Here is an 18910-nt window from a genome sequence, read left to right as displayed (position 1 = left end):
AATGCGGCTTGCAAGCCCATGAAGAGCACCAGCTCCCGGGTTCCAGATTTCGATTCGCTTCTCCAGCTCAGAGATGAGCCGGAAGAAGATGGCATTTTCATCGCCCATGGATCGAACCTTCCCAGGGAGCAGGATGCAACCGAGGGGGATACTCGTGAGGCCGACCTCCGTCAGACTTGAGATGTTGATATGGAGAACGGGGATGGGACCCTCTGGGACGCTGGCTCCTCTCCGAAGTGTGGACCCCGATCGTAAGAGATCAGTTATCCTCACTGTTCCATAGGATGCCCAAGTTTTATCTACTACCGTGGGAGTAGCCAGTTACCTCCGATGGCTAGTGACCGAGGAGGACCAGGCAAAAATGAATAAGGTGGACGTGCCATGTCTTTTCAATGAGGCGCTGCAGACGCTAAACCGGGTAAAGCGTCATTAAATATTTTTGAATTTTACTCAGGTTTGGGTATTTCTCACAACTTTCTTTGTTTTACAGGCCTCAACACCTCATCATAAAAGCTTCCTACGGTACCGTGTCGAGGTCAACCAGCTCGAGCTTGAGCTCAAGGAGAAAGCTCAGAAAAGGGATACGTATAAGCTCCTCAGCGAGCAACAAGACGGGTTCATTAAGGACCTTCAGGACGAGCTGGATAGGGCTCAGAAAGAAGCATCGATCCTGAGGCGGGAACATGCCGACTTGGTTGAAAAGGTAAAGGTCTTTGAAGTTACAAACGAGGAACTAGTCGTAGTGGCTAATGACAAAACCTCTCAAGTCCAGCAGAAGATCGACCAACTCCGAAAGGAGATGGACGAGATCCAAGTCATGGCCGATGGGTGGAAGAGCAAGATGGATCTGCTGCACTCGGAGAAGGAAACCGCCTAGGCAAAGCTGTCTTCGGTAGAGGTTCAACTTCGGGTGGCAAAGGAGAATGCTGATAAACGGGCTCAGCTAAATGAAGATCTCTAAGCACAGCTGAGCTTGGCCGCCGCAGAATGGGACTCCCTTGGAAATGAGCTCGAAGCAACGAGGTCCAAGCTAGAGACAACCTCTACCGATGCCGAAGAGATGGTGGCCCAATACAAGGCCGATGTCGAAGCAGCCGAGTCCCGCCTGAAGACCAATGCCGAATATATGAGGCGACTGTCTCGAAGGGAGACCCTCGAAAAGATCCATTCCCAAGGCTTCGACCTGTCGTCCGAGATCGAGTAGGCTAAAAGCCTTGAGGCTGAGGCGAAGAAACTATCCAAGCCGGAAGGTGCGGAGGGCTCCGAGGGTTCCGAAGGATCCGAAGGCCCCGATGGTTCTGGCGACGAATCGGGCTCTGGTGAAGATCAGGCGTGAATTTCTTAGAATTTTTTAGTATTTGTGTTGTGTACCTATTTTTTGGCCCTTTTTGTTGGGCCTTTGTAAAGATATTCCGGAATATATAAAATTTCCCCTTTTGGCAATTTCAAGTCTCTAATGTTTTAGCATTTTTTCACAATTTCTATTCTTGCAAATAATTCTAATGCCTTAGCATAGAATCAAATGTAGTAATAAGTCATTTGTTTTTCGGAGGTCCAAACAGAGTCTGACCTCGATGCAATTTTTATTTGGTCCACTATTTGAAAACTCGGAGTGACAGGAAGTTTTCCCAATAAGCTTAAGTGTTTTTAGACGATGCTTTTGTCGAGGGTAACCTTTTGGCAGGTTTGAATTTTTATTGAAGGCCTTACATTTTGATTACGGGCTTCAGATGTCTCCGAGCCATTTTTTTAGGGTGGCCGTATACTTTTAGGTTTAGGAACTACCTAATGGGTTTTGTACCTCTAGGATTCGATTACCCGAGTAGCCCGAACATATTTCGGACAATAGTCCCCGAGTGGGGGTAGCCCTTGGGTTCGATAGTCCCCGTATATGGATAGCCCTTAGGCTCGGGTAGGGGTATCCCTTTGTCTTGATAGTCCCCGAATAGGGATAGCCCTTAGGCTTGATGCTTTAAGAGGAAAAAATACGTAATAGCAAGGTGGAAACTTTCTTTCATTTCTATGTGTAAAGTACATGATCAAAAGCTTGTAAAAGCTTGTATTATGGTTAAGGTGTTCTATGTGGGCACGGTTCACTTGACCGTTTGGCCCTTACAATAAATCCTAACCACTGAGCCTAGGCTATTTAAGTACAAAGTTCCTTCTTTCCTTGCTAAGAAGCTTAACCCGAGGATGATGGCCCCCAGTATTCGAGGTAGATCTTGAGAGGGCTTGAATACTATTGATGAGACCATTAACTCTGATTAAAACCGGTCTTCGAATTTAAGTTAGCACGATTTACTATTGCCTTGTTAAAAAACTTGCCGGAAAACCCATTTGGGACAAAATCAGTTCAAGGGAGACCTAATAATCACATTTTCCTTTGGTTGTTGCCTGCAAGTGTTAGTCCAATTCACAATATTAAAAAAAGGTAAATGAGATCGTACCTTAGGAGTAGTACCGCTTTAAGTGTGTCACGTTCCAGTTGTTCGGTAGCTTTGCACCGTTTCCTGCTTTGAATTTGTACGAGCCTTTACTGATAATCCCGATGTCTCGATATGGTCCTTCCCAATTCGGCCCCAGCTTCCCTCATTCGGGTTCCGAGTGTGCATTGTTACCTTCCTTAACACCAAGTCCCCGATATTGAAGTGTCGGAGGTTGGCTCTTTAGTTGTAATACCTTTCTATCCGCTATTTCTGGGCAGCCAACCGGACTAGGGTGTCCTGACGCCTTTCATCCAATAGTTCCAGGCTCGTACTCATGGCCTCACCATTTGATTCTTCGATCGCATATCAGAACTTGAGGCTCGGTTCTCCTACTTCGACCGGTATTAGTGCTTCGTGAACGTAGACCAATGAAAATAGTATGGCCCTGGTACTAGATTTTGAGGTTGTACGATATGCCCACAAGACTTCGGGCAGAATTTCCTTCCATTTCCCTTTGGCATTGGTCAAACTCTTCTTTAGGTTTGAAGTATGGTCTTGTTTGTTGATTCCGCCTGTCTATTCCCGCTAGGGTGATAGGGTGTTGACAAGATCTTTTTGATCTTATGATCTTCGAAAAATGTGTTTATCACACACTATCTCGGCAGGTATCCCGAACCGCCATATTATGTGGTTGATAAGTGGGGATTTTGACTACTTATTAGCACCTTTTTAATTTTATTTTAGTCCAAAAGTATTTATTTATGTTCTCGAAACTAATGAAAGTGTGCAAATTGCAGGAATGTTGGAAGTTTGGTCTCCCATGATGAATTCTGACTCGAAAATGAGTGTTCCGAATCACAAGGCAAGAAAGGGCGCTGAACTAAAGAAGTGCGGTCTGCAGAAGGATTTCTGCAGCCGCAGAAGAAAGTGCGGACCGCAAAATTCCATCTGCGGCCGCAGAACAAGTGGAAGAGCCCAGCAGGAATTTGGCCAATGTGTGGACTACACATAAATTGTGCGGCCGCAGAACAAGGTCTGCACTGACAAATGATTCAAAGTTGAGAGAGTGTGCAAAAGACCAAGTCCTGAAGCCTTACTGAAGTGCGGACCGCACAAGAATTGTGCGGCCACAGAAGATGCTTCGCAGCCGCACTCCAGAATTGTGCGACTTCAGAATCCAAGATCTTACAACTAAAGAAATCTGCGGACCGCACATGGAATTGTGTGGCCGTAGAACCTCCTGAGGGGCATTTTTGTCAGTGAATTTTGGGCCACTATAAATAGACGAGTTTCACATTTTTAGGTCAAGTTTCGAAGTTTGAGTTGCTGTAGCCGTTACAGTTTTCCATTTTAGGAAGTTTGTGACTATTTTAGTGCTTAAACATTATATTTTATCATCTTTATCTTAGATTATGAGTTTAATTAGCATTTCTTCTTTATCTTCTTCAATTCCCACTATGAGTAGCTAGATTTTTACTAGGTTTGAGACTCAACCCTAGTGTGTAAACCTTATGGGTACTTAATTTAATGCTTGTTTATGATTGGGTGTTTATTATTTAGCTTAGTTTATGCTTCAATTTTAGAATTAATGGTTGCAAACATTGATTCATGCCTTTTCGACTTAGTCTCTTCTTGAGAAAGAGGAACCTAGTCTAGGATAACATGGCTAACAAGGAATTGGGCTAATTGAGGATTTTATTAGCCTAATTAAAGGGTTCAAACTAGAGATAGTGAGAACCCGACTTGCGCTCATATCAACTATTTTGTTTGATACCAATTTGTACTTAAGAAAGCCAAATTGAGCAAAATCACTCTTTGACCGAGAGGTATTGAGTGTGTAACGTAGAGTTGAGAGATATAATACATCCCAATCAACAAAATAAGTATTAATGTATTTTACCCATTAGGTGAACACCTAAGTTATGGTCACATCCCTAGGCTTTTTAACTATTTGGAAAAAATACCAAAAATAATCAGTCGCTTCTAGTTTCTTTTCTTAGCTTACAATTGCTAGAGTCAAAATTAGAGTTAGAAATCAAAACTTTTTGTGGAAGTGCAGTTTAGCTATTCCTTTCGATTTCGTCAAGTGTATACTCCTAACACCCCTTGTAACTCCCTATGAAAATTGACCCCGACTCTTGTTTAGTACCATTCTTCCAACGACTGTTTTCACTCACTATTGAGTGCAGATTGGACGTGGATCAATTTTTGGCGCCGTTGCCGGGGAGTTAAAATGGTGTTAGATATATATTTGTGTTTGTTTTTGGAATATCTTATTTTTCTTCCGTGTTACTAACTTGTGTGAGAAATCTTAGGTACAACCATGGCGAATAATGAGCTCCACAATTTGCCTTTAGGGGATTTGGATGCGGAGGACGATCAAGTAGAGTAGGTACCTCATGAGCCATAGGCCAATCGGAGAGGCCAGATACATTATGACAATGTGCCCGTTCCACCCCTACCTCTACCACGAGCAGCTCCACACCGGATATTGCCCAATTAAGGTTATGCTAGTGCAATAGTCCCTCCCTGTATTAGGGCGGGAAACTTCCAAATCACCAATCTGATGCTCACTTTGCTTGAGCAACGGGTTTTCTTCACCGGTGCTCCGATACAAAATGCTTATAAACATTTGAAGGGGTTTGTGGACACTTGTTGGGGGAGCAAGCAAACAAATGTCTCCCAAGATGTATTGAGGCTAAGGCTTTTTCCCTTTTCTCTACGGGGGAAAGATTTAGATTGGTTGGAACGATTGCCGAACCATTCAATTCACACATGGGATGAGTTTGCGAAAAAGTTCATTGCTAAGTTCTTCTCTCCCGGACACATGGCCACACTTCGAGATGAGACCTTGGCATTCAAACAAGAGCTGAATAAACCACTACACGAGATATGGATACGCTATTGAATTATGGTCAAGGAATGTCCCAACAATGATATGATGGAAAACATGATTCAACAAACCTTCTAGCCAGTGGAAACTTTATGACTATGCCTTATGCATAGGCGTGTGAGATTTTGGATGAGATGGCAGAAACGTCGTCGGCTAGGCAATCTCGGGCCAATGTTCCACAAGGTGACCCAAATATGATCCAACTTCACAAAGAATTGCAAGACTATGGTCAAGCCATTGCCGAATTGACAACCACCATGACTCAACTAGCAAAGGCCCAACTAAATCAAGTGCAAACTCCAAAGCAAGTCAATGCCATGGATGGAGTGATCATGATGGTGAACAAGAGGAGGACCAAGGGTCCACAAGTGCAAAATCGAGTTGAGAACTATGTGCAAGAAGATGGTAGTTTTGATCAAAATGATTCCTATAATGAGCAATTAGAAGAAGTGCAATATGTGAATAATTTTCAAGGGCAAAGAAATAATTTCCAAGGCCCAAGCCAATAACAATGGCGACCTCAAAACAATCAAGGCAGTTGGAATTCGAACAATCAAGGAAATTGGAGTGGAGAAAATAATCAAGGGAATTGGCAAAACAATAACAATCAAGGAAATTGAAGTGGAAACAACCATGGAAATTGGGGAGGTAACAATCAAGGCGGATGGAACAATAATCAACGCAACGGGGGTCGGGTTTTCGAAGGCCCCCAATGTACCAACAACCAATCAACCCACCTCCTTTTCCTTCCCATGGTTCGAGTTCTTCAAATAATGAGATGGGGCGTATTGAAAATATGTTCAAGAAAATGATGGAAAAGAATGCGATTCAGATGCCCAACTTGCCTCACAGAACACATCAATCCGCAACCTAGAAGTTCAAATGGGGCAAATCTCTCAAGCCTTAAATTCTCGTCCTAAGGGGGCACTACCAAGTTACACGGTGGTAAACCCTGTAAGGCCTCGTAAATTTCCGACAAGTAATTTAAGGTTCCGTGGTGCCAAGGTAGGCTAAAGTATTATATTTTTGGACTTTTTGGGTTGAACAGTGCATTGTGGAGTTGAATCATTTCAACTTCGCGTCGCCCAGATCCTAGCGCGCTAGACCGTGCTATATCCCTCGCGAAGTCTGGTCTGTAGCGCGCTAGACCGTGCTATATCCCTTGCAAAGCCTGGTCTATAGCTCGCTACAGAGCTCGTGAAGCCTGGTCTATAGCTCACTGCAGAGCTTGCCTAGCCTGGTCTGTAGCGCGATTCGGATTTCGGAGGGTCCATTCTTCTATTTTTATAACCCGACCCTATCTCGATAACTAGATGTAAGGGACCATTTTTGAAGGGAATATGTGATATTTTTAGAGAGAGGAAGTGCCCTAGAGTGATAGGAGAAATCCCTAAGCTAATTGTTCATCAAAATCTTGCTCAAGCCTTGAAATTCAACAAGAAAGTTCACAAGGTCTTCATCTAAGAGGTAAGGTTCCATACCCTAGTTTTCAATTTCGAATTTAGGTAGAAAGATGGTTGATTGGGAATATGATTCTTGGGTGTGAGAGTATTATTTATACATGCATATACTAATAAGGTTTATGGTAAGATTGTTGAGATCAAATGGGTAAAGATTGGGTTGTGGAGTGAAAGAAATCTTGTGGAAGAACCTTGCAATCAAATTTGCACATCTAGTGTTTGATAAAGTGCTCAAACGAGCTGAAACCATGAATATCTTTATAATTTGTGTTCAATTCTATTATGTCTCAAAATAGATTGGGATTGCTAGGATTTTCGGAATATTGTAGTAACTTAAGGAAAGCTAAAGCAAGGTATGTTGGCTAAACTACTCTCTTAGAACTGAATTCCATGATGTTCCCGTAAGTTTCAAGTATGGTTGGCTCAAGTTCCTTATTCTCATGTTTCGAGTTGTTCCCTATAAATTCGATTGTCCCGAGTAAGCAAAGTTCGAAAATTATGTATTCAAAATGTGTTCCGAATGTTCCTATCTCATTATGTAATCCTTCGGGAATGTGTTCAAGAATGATATGTGTATTAAAATGTTATGGCTTTGAGTCGTGTTTCAAATGAAAGTCCATTATGCTTAACTTGGAAAGAATACTACATGCGTCTAAAACTCATATTGCTCATATGTGTACTTAAGCCTTGATTTCGAATGCTTATATTGTTGATAATCTATAAAGATGCCTGAAAGTGAAAGAAGTGAGTTGGAGATATAAAGTGTGACCACCGTGCCAAGAATGAAAGTTATACTTCTGGCCAATGGTGCAAATAAAATGAAATGATGTGATAAAGGTTAAGAAATAAGCCTTGATTCAACTGTTCCAAATTGACTTCGAAAATAGATTTGCCTAAAAGCTTATGTACTCAAGTCTGTTCCAAATTGACTTCGAAAATAGATTTACCTAAAAGCTTATGTACTCAAGTCGTGCCCAAGTATGGTTGTTTCAACTAATGCTATGATTTGTAAGTATTTCCAACGTGTTTTGAGCTCTTATATATTCATGAGTTTAAATTATGTATTGCCCTTTGGGGGGAAAGTATTTCAAGAATAAATGATGTGTTACTCGTTTATGGTTTTAACTTGTACTTCGATTTCTAGTCATTTTACTCCATTTCTTAGAAAGAAATCTATTGTGTTTAAAGCCTTCATTACTAATGAAACTAAAGTTGTGATTTTTGGAATATTCTATATATTGATATTTATGATGATGATCCATGAAAGGAAAGATATGAAAGTGTGGAATATGAAATACGGCCATTGTGCCATGAAAGAAGAATCATATGTATGTCTAAGAGAGCCAATGAAATAATGATGTTGTAAGTGGTTGAAAGTACGAATGAAATGATATATGGTGTCAAAGGTTATGAGATGACTGTATTTGTACTTTTCTTTCCAATGTGTTATAAGCTCCTACGTTCTTATAGGTAAAGGCTATGGTGTTCCTAAATGTTTTAAATGCTCTTAATGTTCTATGATCACCCATGGAAAGTACAAGTAAGTGATAGTATGAACATGAAATGTGGCCTCTTGCCAAAATTAGAATTATGAGGCATTGTATGTTTCAATGGTTTCAATCATTATATGTATGCTTCTAAAATAATAAATGCAAATGACTTAGATGTTAAGTCCCCAAGAATCATGAACTTTGCTAATGACCTCAAGATGACAAGTGAGTGAATAACAAGATGAAAGAGAGATGTCCTATGTTAAATGATGATGAACCTTAAGAAAAGTAATTGGGACCAGGTGCCATTGAAATCGACTTATTGATTCACCATGCATGTGCTAATGTAATGAGCTGTATTTCTCCATGATGAGCATGAACATGAAGTATTCCAATGATATGGGAAATTAAGACCTTAAATGTAATGTTAATCATGTCGCTTTGAGTTTATATATGGTTATGTGCATAATGATGTGTTATGAACCTTATGGACGAGATATGAAACGCATAGGTGTATTGTATATGTGATCCTATGGACGAGATATGAAACGCATAGGTGTATTGTATATGTGATCCTATGGACGGTCTATGAAATGAATAGGTGTATTGTGTATGGAATCCTACGGACGGTCTATGAAATGCATATGTGTATTGTATATGTGATCCTATGGACGGTCTATGAAACGCATATGTGTATTGTGTATGGAATCCTATGGACGGTCTATGAAACGCATGGGTGTATTATGTATTGAATCCTATGGACGGTCTATGAAACGCATAGGTGTATTGTGTATTGAATCCTATGGACGGTCTATGAAACCCATATGTGTATTGTGTATAGAATCCTATGGACGGTCTATGAAATGCATAGGTATATTGTGTATGAAATGTATAGGTGTATGGTATGAATGAACACTATGGACGATCTTTGAGACACGTAGGTGTATAATATGATATGTGAACACTATGACGGGCTATGAGACGCATATGTGTATAATATGATATGCGAACACTATGGACGATCTATGAGACGCATAGGTGTATAATATGATATGTGAACACTATGGATGATTAATGAGATGCATAGGTGTATAATATGATATGTGAACACTATGGACGGTTTATGAGATGCATAGCTGTATAATATGATATGTGAAAACTAAGGATGGTCTATGAAATGTATAGGTGTAAAATAAGAGAGGGATATGGACGGTCTAGTGAGACGAATTGTTAACGCAGACAATAGGTGCCACTTTCATTGCCCTTGTTTGTACATGTTGTTTCAATTACATTATATTATGTATTTCACGTATAGTTCATATGGCTTAGTTGATCTTAAAAGAAGTTTAGAATGATTCAAGTATAATAAAACTTGAAATGTGATTCTATGGGATGTTTTCGTAGTTTCTTGATGTACTTCATTTGCCTCTTATTTGAGTTACCATGACTTCATATGTTGTTCTGTTTGCCTTGCATACAAGTACTATTTCACATGTACTCACGTCCCTTTTGTCGGTGGCGCTGCATCTTTAATAGATGCAGGTTATTCCACAACAGGTGACATTGATCAGTGATAGCGGTACACCCTCTTCCCCAACAGATAATGGTGAGCCCGCTATAATTCCAGTGGGTAATTGAGTCTAGTTTGTTTTATGTACTTAGGTATCTATTGTCATAGAAGCTCCATGTACATTGTGGATCATGTACTTAAAGTTTTGAGTTTTGTCATGTATTTATGTTCACATTATTTACAGTTATTTATAAAGTTATGTAACCATCATGAGGAGAATTTTAGGCCATTGAGCCAAATGTATTCAATTTGAAAGTCAAGATCTAATTATGTTATGGTAAATCATGAATGAGTTATGATGAGATGTTGATGTAAAGTAGGCTTTCTCGACTGGGTTTACTCGGTTGAGCGCTGATCGCGCTCCCTGAGGTCGGAGCGTGACAAACTTGGTATCAGAGCATGGTTTATGAGTCCTAAGGTTTCATGGATGTGTCAGTAGAGTCCCTCTTATCGGTGTGTTGTCGGCCACACTTATAATAGGGAGGCTACAATGACATTTAGGAATTGTTTCTCTCTTTTCTACCCTAGATCATGCGTTAAAGTTTCGAGTTAGTTTCGGAGTTCCTTTGTCAATATCAAGGAATATTTGCACATCGTGCTACGAAATGAGAAAGGCCTAAGGATTAAAGTAATGACGCATATAATAGGTATAATCTGTGAGGTGCCCAATTGTCCTCGTAATGGAGGTAGGAAAGTCAAGAATACGACCAAGGTAAGCAAGGTCATATAAATTACCTCAACAGTCATGATTGTTGTTGTTTTCATGTATATGGTGCAATGTATTTTTATCTATATGTTGTTAAGGATTGATTTCTAAGATTCACTGACAGGTGGATATTCCTATTTACAGGGGAAACTCTGCCGAATTTTCTAAAAAATTTGGGAGTTAGTCAAATTTGAGAGCTTGAGATGTATGAGAGGATAGATGTGTTATGTTAGGTGTTTGGGGCGGACTCTACTCCTCATTTGAGGATGAATGATCCTAAGTGGGGGAGAATGTAAGGCCCCATAAATTTCCGACAAGTAATTTAAGGTTCCGTGGTGCCAACGTAGGCTAAAATATTGTATTTTTGGACTTTTTGGGTTGAACAGTGCATTGGGGAGTTGAATCATTTCGACCTCGCATAGCCCAGATCTTAGCGCGTTAAACTGTGCTATATCCTTTGCAAAGCCTGGTCTGCAGCATGCTAGACCGTGTTATATCCCTCGCAAAGCCTGGTATGTAGCTCACTACAGAGCTCGTGAAGCCTGGTCTATAGCTCGCTGCAGAGCTTGCCTAGCCTGGTCTGTAGCGCGATCCAGATTTCGGAGGGTCCATTCTTCTATTTTTATAACCCGACCCTATCTCGATAACTAGACGTAAGGGACCATTTTTGAAGGGAATATCTGATGTTTTTAGAGAGAGGAAGTGCCCTAGAGTGAGAGGAGAAATCCCTAAGCTAATTGTTCATCAAAATCTTGCTCAAGCGTTGAAATTCAACAACAAAGCTCATAAGGTCTTCATATAAGAGGTAACGTTCCATACCCGAGTTTTCAATTTCGAATTTGGGTAGAAGATGGTTGATTGAAGTATGATTCTTGGGTGTGAGATTATTATTTATACATGCATGTACCAATAAGGTTTATGAGAAGATTGTTGAGATCAAATGGGTAAAGATTGGTTGTGGAGTGAAGGAAATCTTGTGGAAGAACCTTGTAATCAAATTTGCACATCTAGTGTTTGACAAAATGCTAAAACGAGCTGAAACCATGAATATCTTTCTAATTTGTGTTCAATTCTATTATGTATCAAAATAGATTGGGATTACTAGGATTTCCGAAACATTGTAGTAACTTAAGAAAAGCTCAAGCAAGGTATGTTGGCCAAACTACTCTCTTAGAATTGAATTCCATGATGTTCCCGTAAGTTTCAAGTATGGTTGGCTCAAGTTCCTTATTCTCATGTTTCGAGTTGTTCCCTATAAATTCGATTGTCCCGAGTAAACAAAGTGTCGGAATTATGTATTTAAAATGTGTTCCGAATGTTCCTATCTCATCCTTCGGGAATGTGTTCAAGAATGATATGTGTATTAAAATGTTATGGCTTTGAGTCGTGTTTCAAATGAAAGTCCATTATGCTTAACTTGGAAAGAATACTCCATGAGTCTAAAACTCCTATTACTCATATGTGTACTTAAGGCCTTGATTTCGAATGCTTATATTGTTAATAATCTATAAAGATGCTTGAAAGTGAAAGAAGTGAGTTGGAGATATAAAGTGTGTCCACCGTGCCAAGAATGAAAGTTATACTTCTGGCCAATGGTGCCAATGAAATAAAATGATGTGAGAAAGGTTAAGAAATAAGCCTTGATTCAACTGTTCCAAATTGACTTCGAAAATAGATTTGCCTAAAAGCTTATGTACTCAAGTCGTGCCCAAAAATGGATGTTTCTACTAATGCTATGATTTGTAAGTATTTCCAACGTGTTTTGAGCTCTTATATATTCATGAGTTTAAATTGTGTATTTCCCTTTTGGGGTAAAAGTATTTCAAAAATAAATGATGTGTTACTCGTTTATGGTTTTAACTTGTACTTTGATTTCTAGTCATTTTACTCCATTTCTTAGAAAGAATCTATTGTGTTTAAAGCCTTCATTACTAATGAACCTAAATTTGTGATTTCCGGAATATTCTATATGTTTATATTTATGATGATGATCCATGAAAGGACAGATATGAAAGTGTGAAATATGAAATACGGCCATTGTGCCATGAAAGAAGAATTATATGTATCTCCAAGAGAGCCAATGAAATAATGATGTTGTAAGTAGTTGAAAGTACGAATGAAGTGATATATGGTGTCAAAGGTTATGAGATGACTGTATTTGTACTTTTGTTTCCAATGTGTTATAAGCTCCTACGTTCTTATAGGTAAAGGCTATGGTGTTCCTAAATGTTTTAAATTCTCTTAATGTTCTATGATCACCCATGGAAAGTACAAGTAAGTGATAGTATGAACATGAAATGTGGCCGCTTGCCAAAATGAGAATTATGAGGCATTGTATGTTTCCATGGTTTCAATCATTGTATGTATGCTTCTAAAATAATAAATGCAAATGACCTAGATGTTAAGTCCCCAAGAATCATGAACTTAGCTAATGACCTTAAGATGACAAGTGAGTGAATATTGAGATGAAAGAGAGATATACTATGCTAAATGATGATGAACCTTAAGAAAAGTAATTGGGATCAGGTGCCATTGAAATCGACTTATTGATTCACCATGCATGTGCTAATGTAATGAGTTGTGTTTCTCCATGATGAGCATGAACATGAAGTATTCCAATGATACGAGAAATTACGACCTTAAATATAATGTTAATCATGTCGCTTTGAGTTTATATAAGGTTATGTGCATAATGATGTGTTATGAACCCTATGGACGAGCTATGAAACACATAGGTATATTGTATATGTGATCCTATGGACGGGCTATGAAACGCATATGTGTATTGTATATGTGATCCTATGGACGGTCTATGAAACGCATAGGTGTATTGTGTATGGAATCCTATGGACGGTCTATGAAACGCATAGGTGTATTGTATATGTGATCCTATGTACGGTCTATGAAATGCCTGGGTGTATTGTGTATGGAATCCTACGGACGGTCTATGAAATACATAGGTGTATTGTGTATTGAATCCTCTGGACGGTCTATGAAATACATAGGTGTATTGTGTATTGAATCCTATGGACGGTCTATGAGACGCATATGTGTATAATATGATATGTGAACACTAAGGATGGTCTATGAAATGTATAGGTGTAAAATAAGAGAGGGATGTGAATGGTCTAGTAAGACGCATTGTTAACACGGAAAATAGGTGCCACTTTCATTGCCTTTGTTTGTACATGTTGTTTCAATTATATTATATTATGTATTCCACGTATAGTTCATATGGTTCAGTTGATCCAAAAAGAAGTTTAGAATGATGCAAGTATAATAAGACTTGAAATGTGATTCTATGTTATGTTTTCGTAGTTTCTTGAAGTACTTCATTTGCCTCTTATTTGAGTTACCATAACTTCATATGTTGTTCTGTTTGTCTTGCATCCGAGTACTATTCCACATGTACTCACGTCCCTTTTGTCGGGGGCGCTGCATCTTTAATGGATGCAGGTGGTTCCACAGCAGGTGGCATTGATCAGTGATAGCAGTACACCCTCTTCCCCAGCAGAAAATGGTGAGCCCGCTATAGTTCCAGTGGGTAATCGAGTCTAGTTTGTTTTATGTACTTAGGTATCTGTTGTCATAGAAGCTCCATGTACAATGTGGGTCATGTACTTAAAGTTTTGTGTTTTGTCATATATTTATGTTCACATTATTTACAGTTATTTATAAAGCTATGTAACCATCATGAGTAGAATTTTGGGCCATTGAGCCAAATGTATTCAATTTTAAAGTCAAGATCTAATTATGTTATGGTAAATCATGAATGAGTTATGATGAGATGTTGATATAAAGTAGGATTGCTCGACTGGGTTTACTCAGTTGAGCGTCGGTCGCGCTCTCCGAGGTCGGAGCGTGACAAACCCAAAGGGTGGTAACAACACGGGGCATGCCATGGTGGTTATCCCAAAAAGTGGAAGAAGCGGGAATGCACCCACCTCAAGTGGAAGGCAACTTATTGATGATGATCAAGTTATGTAAGAAGATATCCTGAACAATGTGGTGCAACCTAATGAAGAAGTTCGGATTGATATTGATGATAGTGTGGAAAAGACTCAAGAGGAGGTGAACCCCTCTATGTAACACATTATTGACATACCGGAGCCAAAAGTCTAAGGCACCATTGCCTAAGCCTCCACCACCATACCCTCAAAGACTTGCCAAGAAAAGTGGTGAGATTCAATTCAAGAAGTTCATTCAAATGATGAAGAGTCTCTCAATCAATGTGCCATTAGTTAACGCTTTGGAACAATTGCCCGGATATGCAAAGTTTATGAAGGATATTGTGATAAAGAAGTGGTCAATGAATTTTGAGACCATCAAAGTCACTCATCAAGTGAGTGCAATTGTGCATTCAATGGCTCCTAAGTTGGAGGCTCCCGGTGCTTTCACAATTACTTGTACAATTGGAAGTGCCGAGTTTGCTAAAGCTCTTTGTGATCTTGGGTCAAGTATCAACTTGATGCCATATTCGGTTTTCAAGACCTTGGGAATTGGGCAACCAGGACCCATCTCTATGAGATTGCAAATGGTCGATCGTACTATGAAGAGGCCCTTGGGAGTAATTGAAGATGTCTTGGTTCGTGTTGATAAATTCATTCTTCCAGCGGATTTTGTCATTCTAGATTGTGAGGTTGATTTTGAAGTGCCGATTATTCTTGGGAGACCTTCCTTGTTATGGGTAAGGCTCTTTGTGATGTCGAACCCGGAGAACTCACTTTCCGGGTTGGCGATGAAAAAGTGATATTCCATGTGTGTAAGTCCATGCGGCAACCAAATAGCAATGAGGTGTGTTCTTTTGTGGACTTGGTGACCGATGTTATTATTGATTAAACAAGTGCTACAATCAATGTTGATGATATATTGGAGGCTGTCTTTCTCAACGTTGATGATGACGAGATGGATGGCTTCATGGAATGTGTGAATTCTTTGCAAGGAATGGGGTCGTACAACTATGCACCACAAAAGTTGTCCTTGGATCTTGAAAATAGGACAACTTCTCCTACAAAGCCTTTAATTGAAGAGCCTCCTACCTTGGGGTTGAATCCATTGCCTCCACATCTTCGGTATGAATTTCTTTACCCTTGTTCTACTTTACCGGATATTCTTTCCTCTTGTTTGACTAATGTGCAAGTAGATTCAACATTGGCGGTGCTACAAAAGAGGAAAAAAGCTATTGGTTGTCTTTGGCGGATATTTGGGGGATAAGCCCTGCCTTTTACATGCATAAGGTCAAGTTGGAGGATGGCACCAAACCATCTATTGAACATCAAAGGAGACTCAATGAGGCTATGCAAGAAGTTGTCAAGAAGGAGATTATCAAGTGGTTGGATACCGAGTTGTCTACCCCATCTCTGATAGTCCATGGACTTCTCTGGTTCAATGTGTCCCAAAGAAGGGGGACATGACGGTGGTCACCAATGATAATAATGAGTTGATTCTTACTAGAACGGTGACCGATTTAAGGGTGTGTATGGACTATTTCAAGCTCAACAAAGTCACAAGGAATGATTACTTTCCACTTCCTTTCTTGGATCAAAGGATCGATAGATTGGCCAGCCGTGATTTCTATTGCTTTCTTGTTGGGTACCCGGGCTAAACCAAATTCTCATTGCTCTGGAAGATCAAGACAAAACAACCTTTACATGTCCCTATGGTACTTTTGCTTTCAAGTGGATGCCATTTGGGTTATGCAATGCACTGGCGACTTTTCAAAGGTATATGATGGCTATTTTCATGGACATGGTGGAAGACTACCTTGAAGTTTTCATGGATGACTTCTCGGTGGTTGGAGATTCTTTTGATGATTGTCTTGCAAATTTGGACAAAGTGTTGTCTAGATGTAAAGAAACAAATTTGGTGCTCAATTGGGATAAATGTTATTTCATGGTCGAGGAAGGTATTGTCCTTGGCCACAAAATCTCAAGGAATGGAATTGAAGTTGACAAGGCAAATATTGAGGTGATTTCTAAGCTTCCACCTCCAACTTCGGTGAAGGGTGTGTGGAGTTTCTTAGGCCACGCGGGGTTTTACCAGCGCTTCATCAAAGACTTCTCTATGGTGGTGAACCCGTTGTGCAAGCTTCTTGAGAAGGATGCTAAGTTTAACTTCAATGATGATTGTATGAGAGATTTTGAATTGTTGAAGCTCAAGTTGACAACTACTTCCATCATCATCACTCCAAATTGGAGTATGCCTTTTGAACTCATGTGTGATGCAAGTGACGTAGCGGTTGGGGCTGTTTCGGGGCAATGCATCAACAAGATTTTTCATCTGGTATACTATACTAGTAAGACCATGAATAGTTCCCAAGTAAACTATACCGTTAAGGAGAAATATCTCCTTGCTATTGTGTTTGCAATTAAGAAGTTATGCATGTACTTCATGGGTGCAAAAGTCATTGCCCACATGGATCATGCGGCGCTTCGTTATCTTATGAGAAAAAAGGACTCCAAATCTTGGTTGATGAAATGGGTAATCTTGTTGCAAGAGTTTGATATTGATATCCAAGATAGAAAAGGAAGTGAAAACCAAGTGGCGGACCACTTCTCTCGTTTGAAGGAGGAGGGGAGGCCGCATGATGGCCTTGAAATCAACGACTCCTTCCCCGATGAGCAACTCTTGGCTATTTTGATGAAAGAGGTTCCATGGTTAGCGGATTTAGAAAATTTTATTGTGTGCGGAATCATTCCGGATGAGTTCTCTTCAAGCCAAAGGAAGAAGCTTAAATGGGATTCTCAAGATTATTATTGGGATGAAACATACCTTTTCCAGATTTGTATGGATAGGGTGATTAGAAGATGTGTACCGGAAGAAGAGCAAGGTGAAATTCTTGGGGCTTGTCATTCTTTGCCATATGGTGGTCATCATGGTGGAGCAAGAACAGTGGCCAAATTGCTTAGTTGAGGTTTCTATTGGCCTACTCTTTACAAAGATGCTAGTGAGTTAGTGAAAAGATGTGATGAATGTCAACGGGCCGGTAGAATCTTAAAGAAAAATGAAATGCCTCTCACAATCATTTTGGAGATTGATATTTTCGATGTGTAGGGTATGGACTTCATAGGCCCTTTTGTGAGTTCTTGTGGAAATACCTACATTTTGGTCCTGGTGGATTATGTGTCCAAATGGGTTGAGATCGTTGCTTTACCCAACAATGAGGCGACAAGTGTGGGGGCTTTCTTGAAGAAGAATATTATCACAAGGTTTGGTACTCCACGTGTAATTACAAGCGATTGGGGGGGGGGTCACATTTTTGCAACAAGGCTGTCGACACTTTACTTAGCAAGTATGGTGTTACTCACAAAGTCATGACTCCCTATCACCCACAAGTTAGTGGGCAAGTGGAAGTCTCCTACCGGGAGATAAAGATTATCTTATCCAAAATGGTGAATGCTAATCGGACGGATTGGTCCAAGAAACTTGATGATGCATTATGGGCTTATCGGAAATCTTACAAAACACCTATCGGAATGTCGCCATACCGGTTGGTGTTCGGGAAAACTTGTCATCTTTCGGTGGAACTAGAGCACAAGGCCATGTGGGCTCTAAAGAAGTTGAATCTTGATTGGGATGTAGCCGCTAACTTGATGTTTGCACACTTTAATGAATTGGATGAGTTCTGGTACCATGCTTATGCGAGTTTGTCCTTGTACAAAGAAAAGATGACATATCTTCATGACAAATACATTTGTAACAAAGAGTTTAAGGTGGGCGATCTTGTATTGTTGTTTAACTCAAGGTTGAGGATGTTTCGCGGGAAGCTAAAATCTAAATGGAGTGATCCTTTTGAAATTGTGGGTGTGACACCTTTTGGTGCCTTAGACTTCAAGAACAAAAACAATGAAATATTCCGAGTCAGTGGTCACCGGGTGAAGCACTAGTTGGGAAAGTTTAGAGATAGCCACGTGGTGGCGGTCATTCATTTCACTTGAGGGTATTCTGCGTCGTGGCGCGATGTTAAATGAGGCACTTCTTGGGAGGCAACCCATGTTTCTTTTTCTTTTTCTTTTGTAGTTAGGTGTTATTTTTGTTCTAACTTGATTTGAAGTGTGCTACAGGGGTGAGTGTGACTTACAAGAATTATGGACAAGAATATGGCTAGTGTTCAAGAGAGTACAGACCACACTTTATTTGTGCGGACTGCACATGTTTAGGTGCCATAGCAGATGAGCATTGAGGCCACACATTTATCTTCCGGACCGCAGAATTGAAATGTCAAAAATGCCAACTCTCTGAAGTTTAATCTTGTCAGTGCGGTCGATCTGCGACCGCACGAGAAATCTACGGACGCACCCAAAAATATGTGGACCACAGATTGATTTCTAAGAATGATCGACCAGGTTAAAAAGTGCGGACCGCA

At 40.1% G+C, this 18910-nt stretch overlaps 1 protein-coding gene across 1 annotated transcript; it reads left to right on the top strand.

The window, feature by feature from the left end:
- Positions 1 to 361: 361 nt before the first annotated feature.
- On the top strand, positions 362 to 877 carry LOC138906216 (uncharacterized). The gene is made up of 2 exons (XM_070194747.1): positions 362 to 418; positions 491 to 877. Exons 1-2 carry the CDS (start codon positions 362 to 364, stop codon positions 875 to 877), a joined length of 444 nt encoding a protein of 147 aa, XP_070050848.1.
- The last annotated feature ends 18033 nt before the right edge of the window (positions 878 to 18910 follow it).

Source organism: Nicotiana tomentosiformis, chromosome 2 (assembly GCF_000390325.3).
Source record: "Nicotiana tomentosiformis chromosome 2, ASM39032v3, whole genome shotgun sequence".
NCBI lineage: Eukaryota > Viridiplantae > Streptophyta > Magnoliopsida > Solanales > Solanaceae > Nicotiana > Nicotiana tomentosiformis.
Note: the sequence above shows the minus strand (reverse complement) of the source record. Positions and strands in the feature narration are given on the sequence as shown.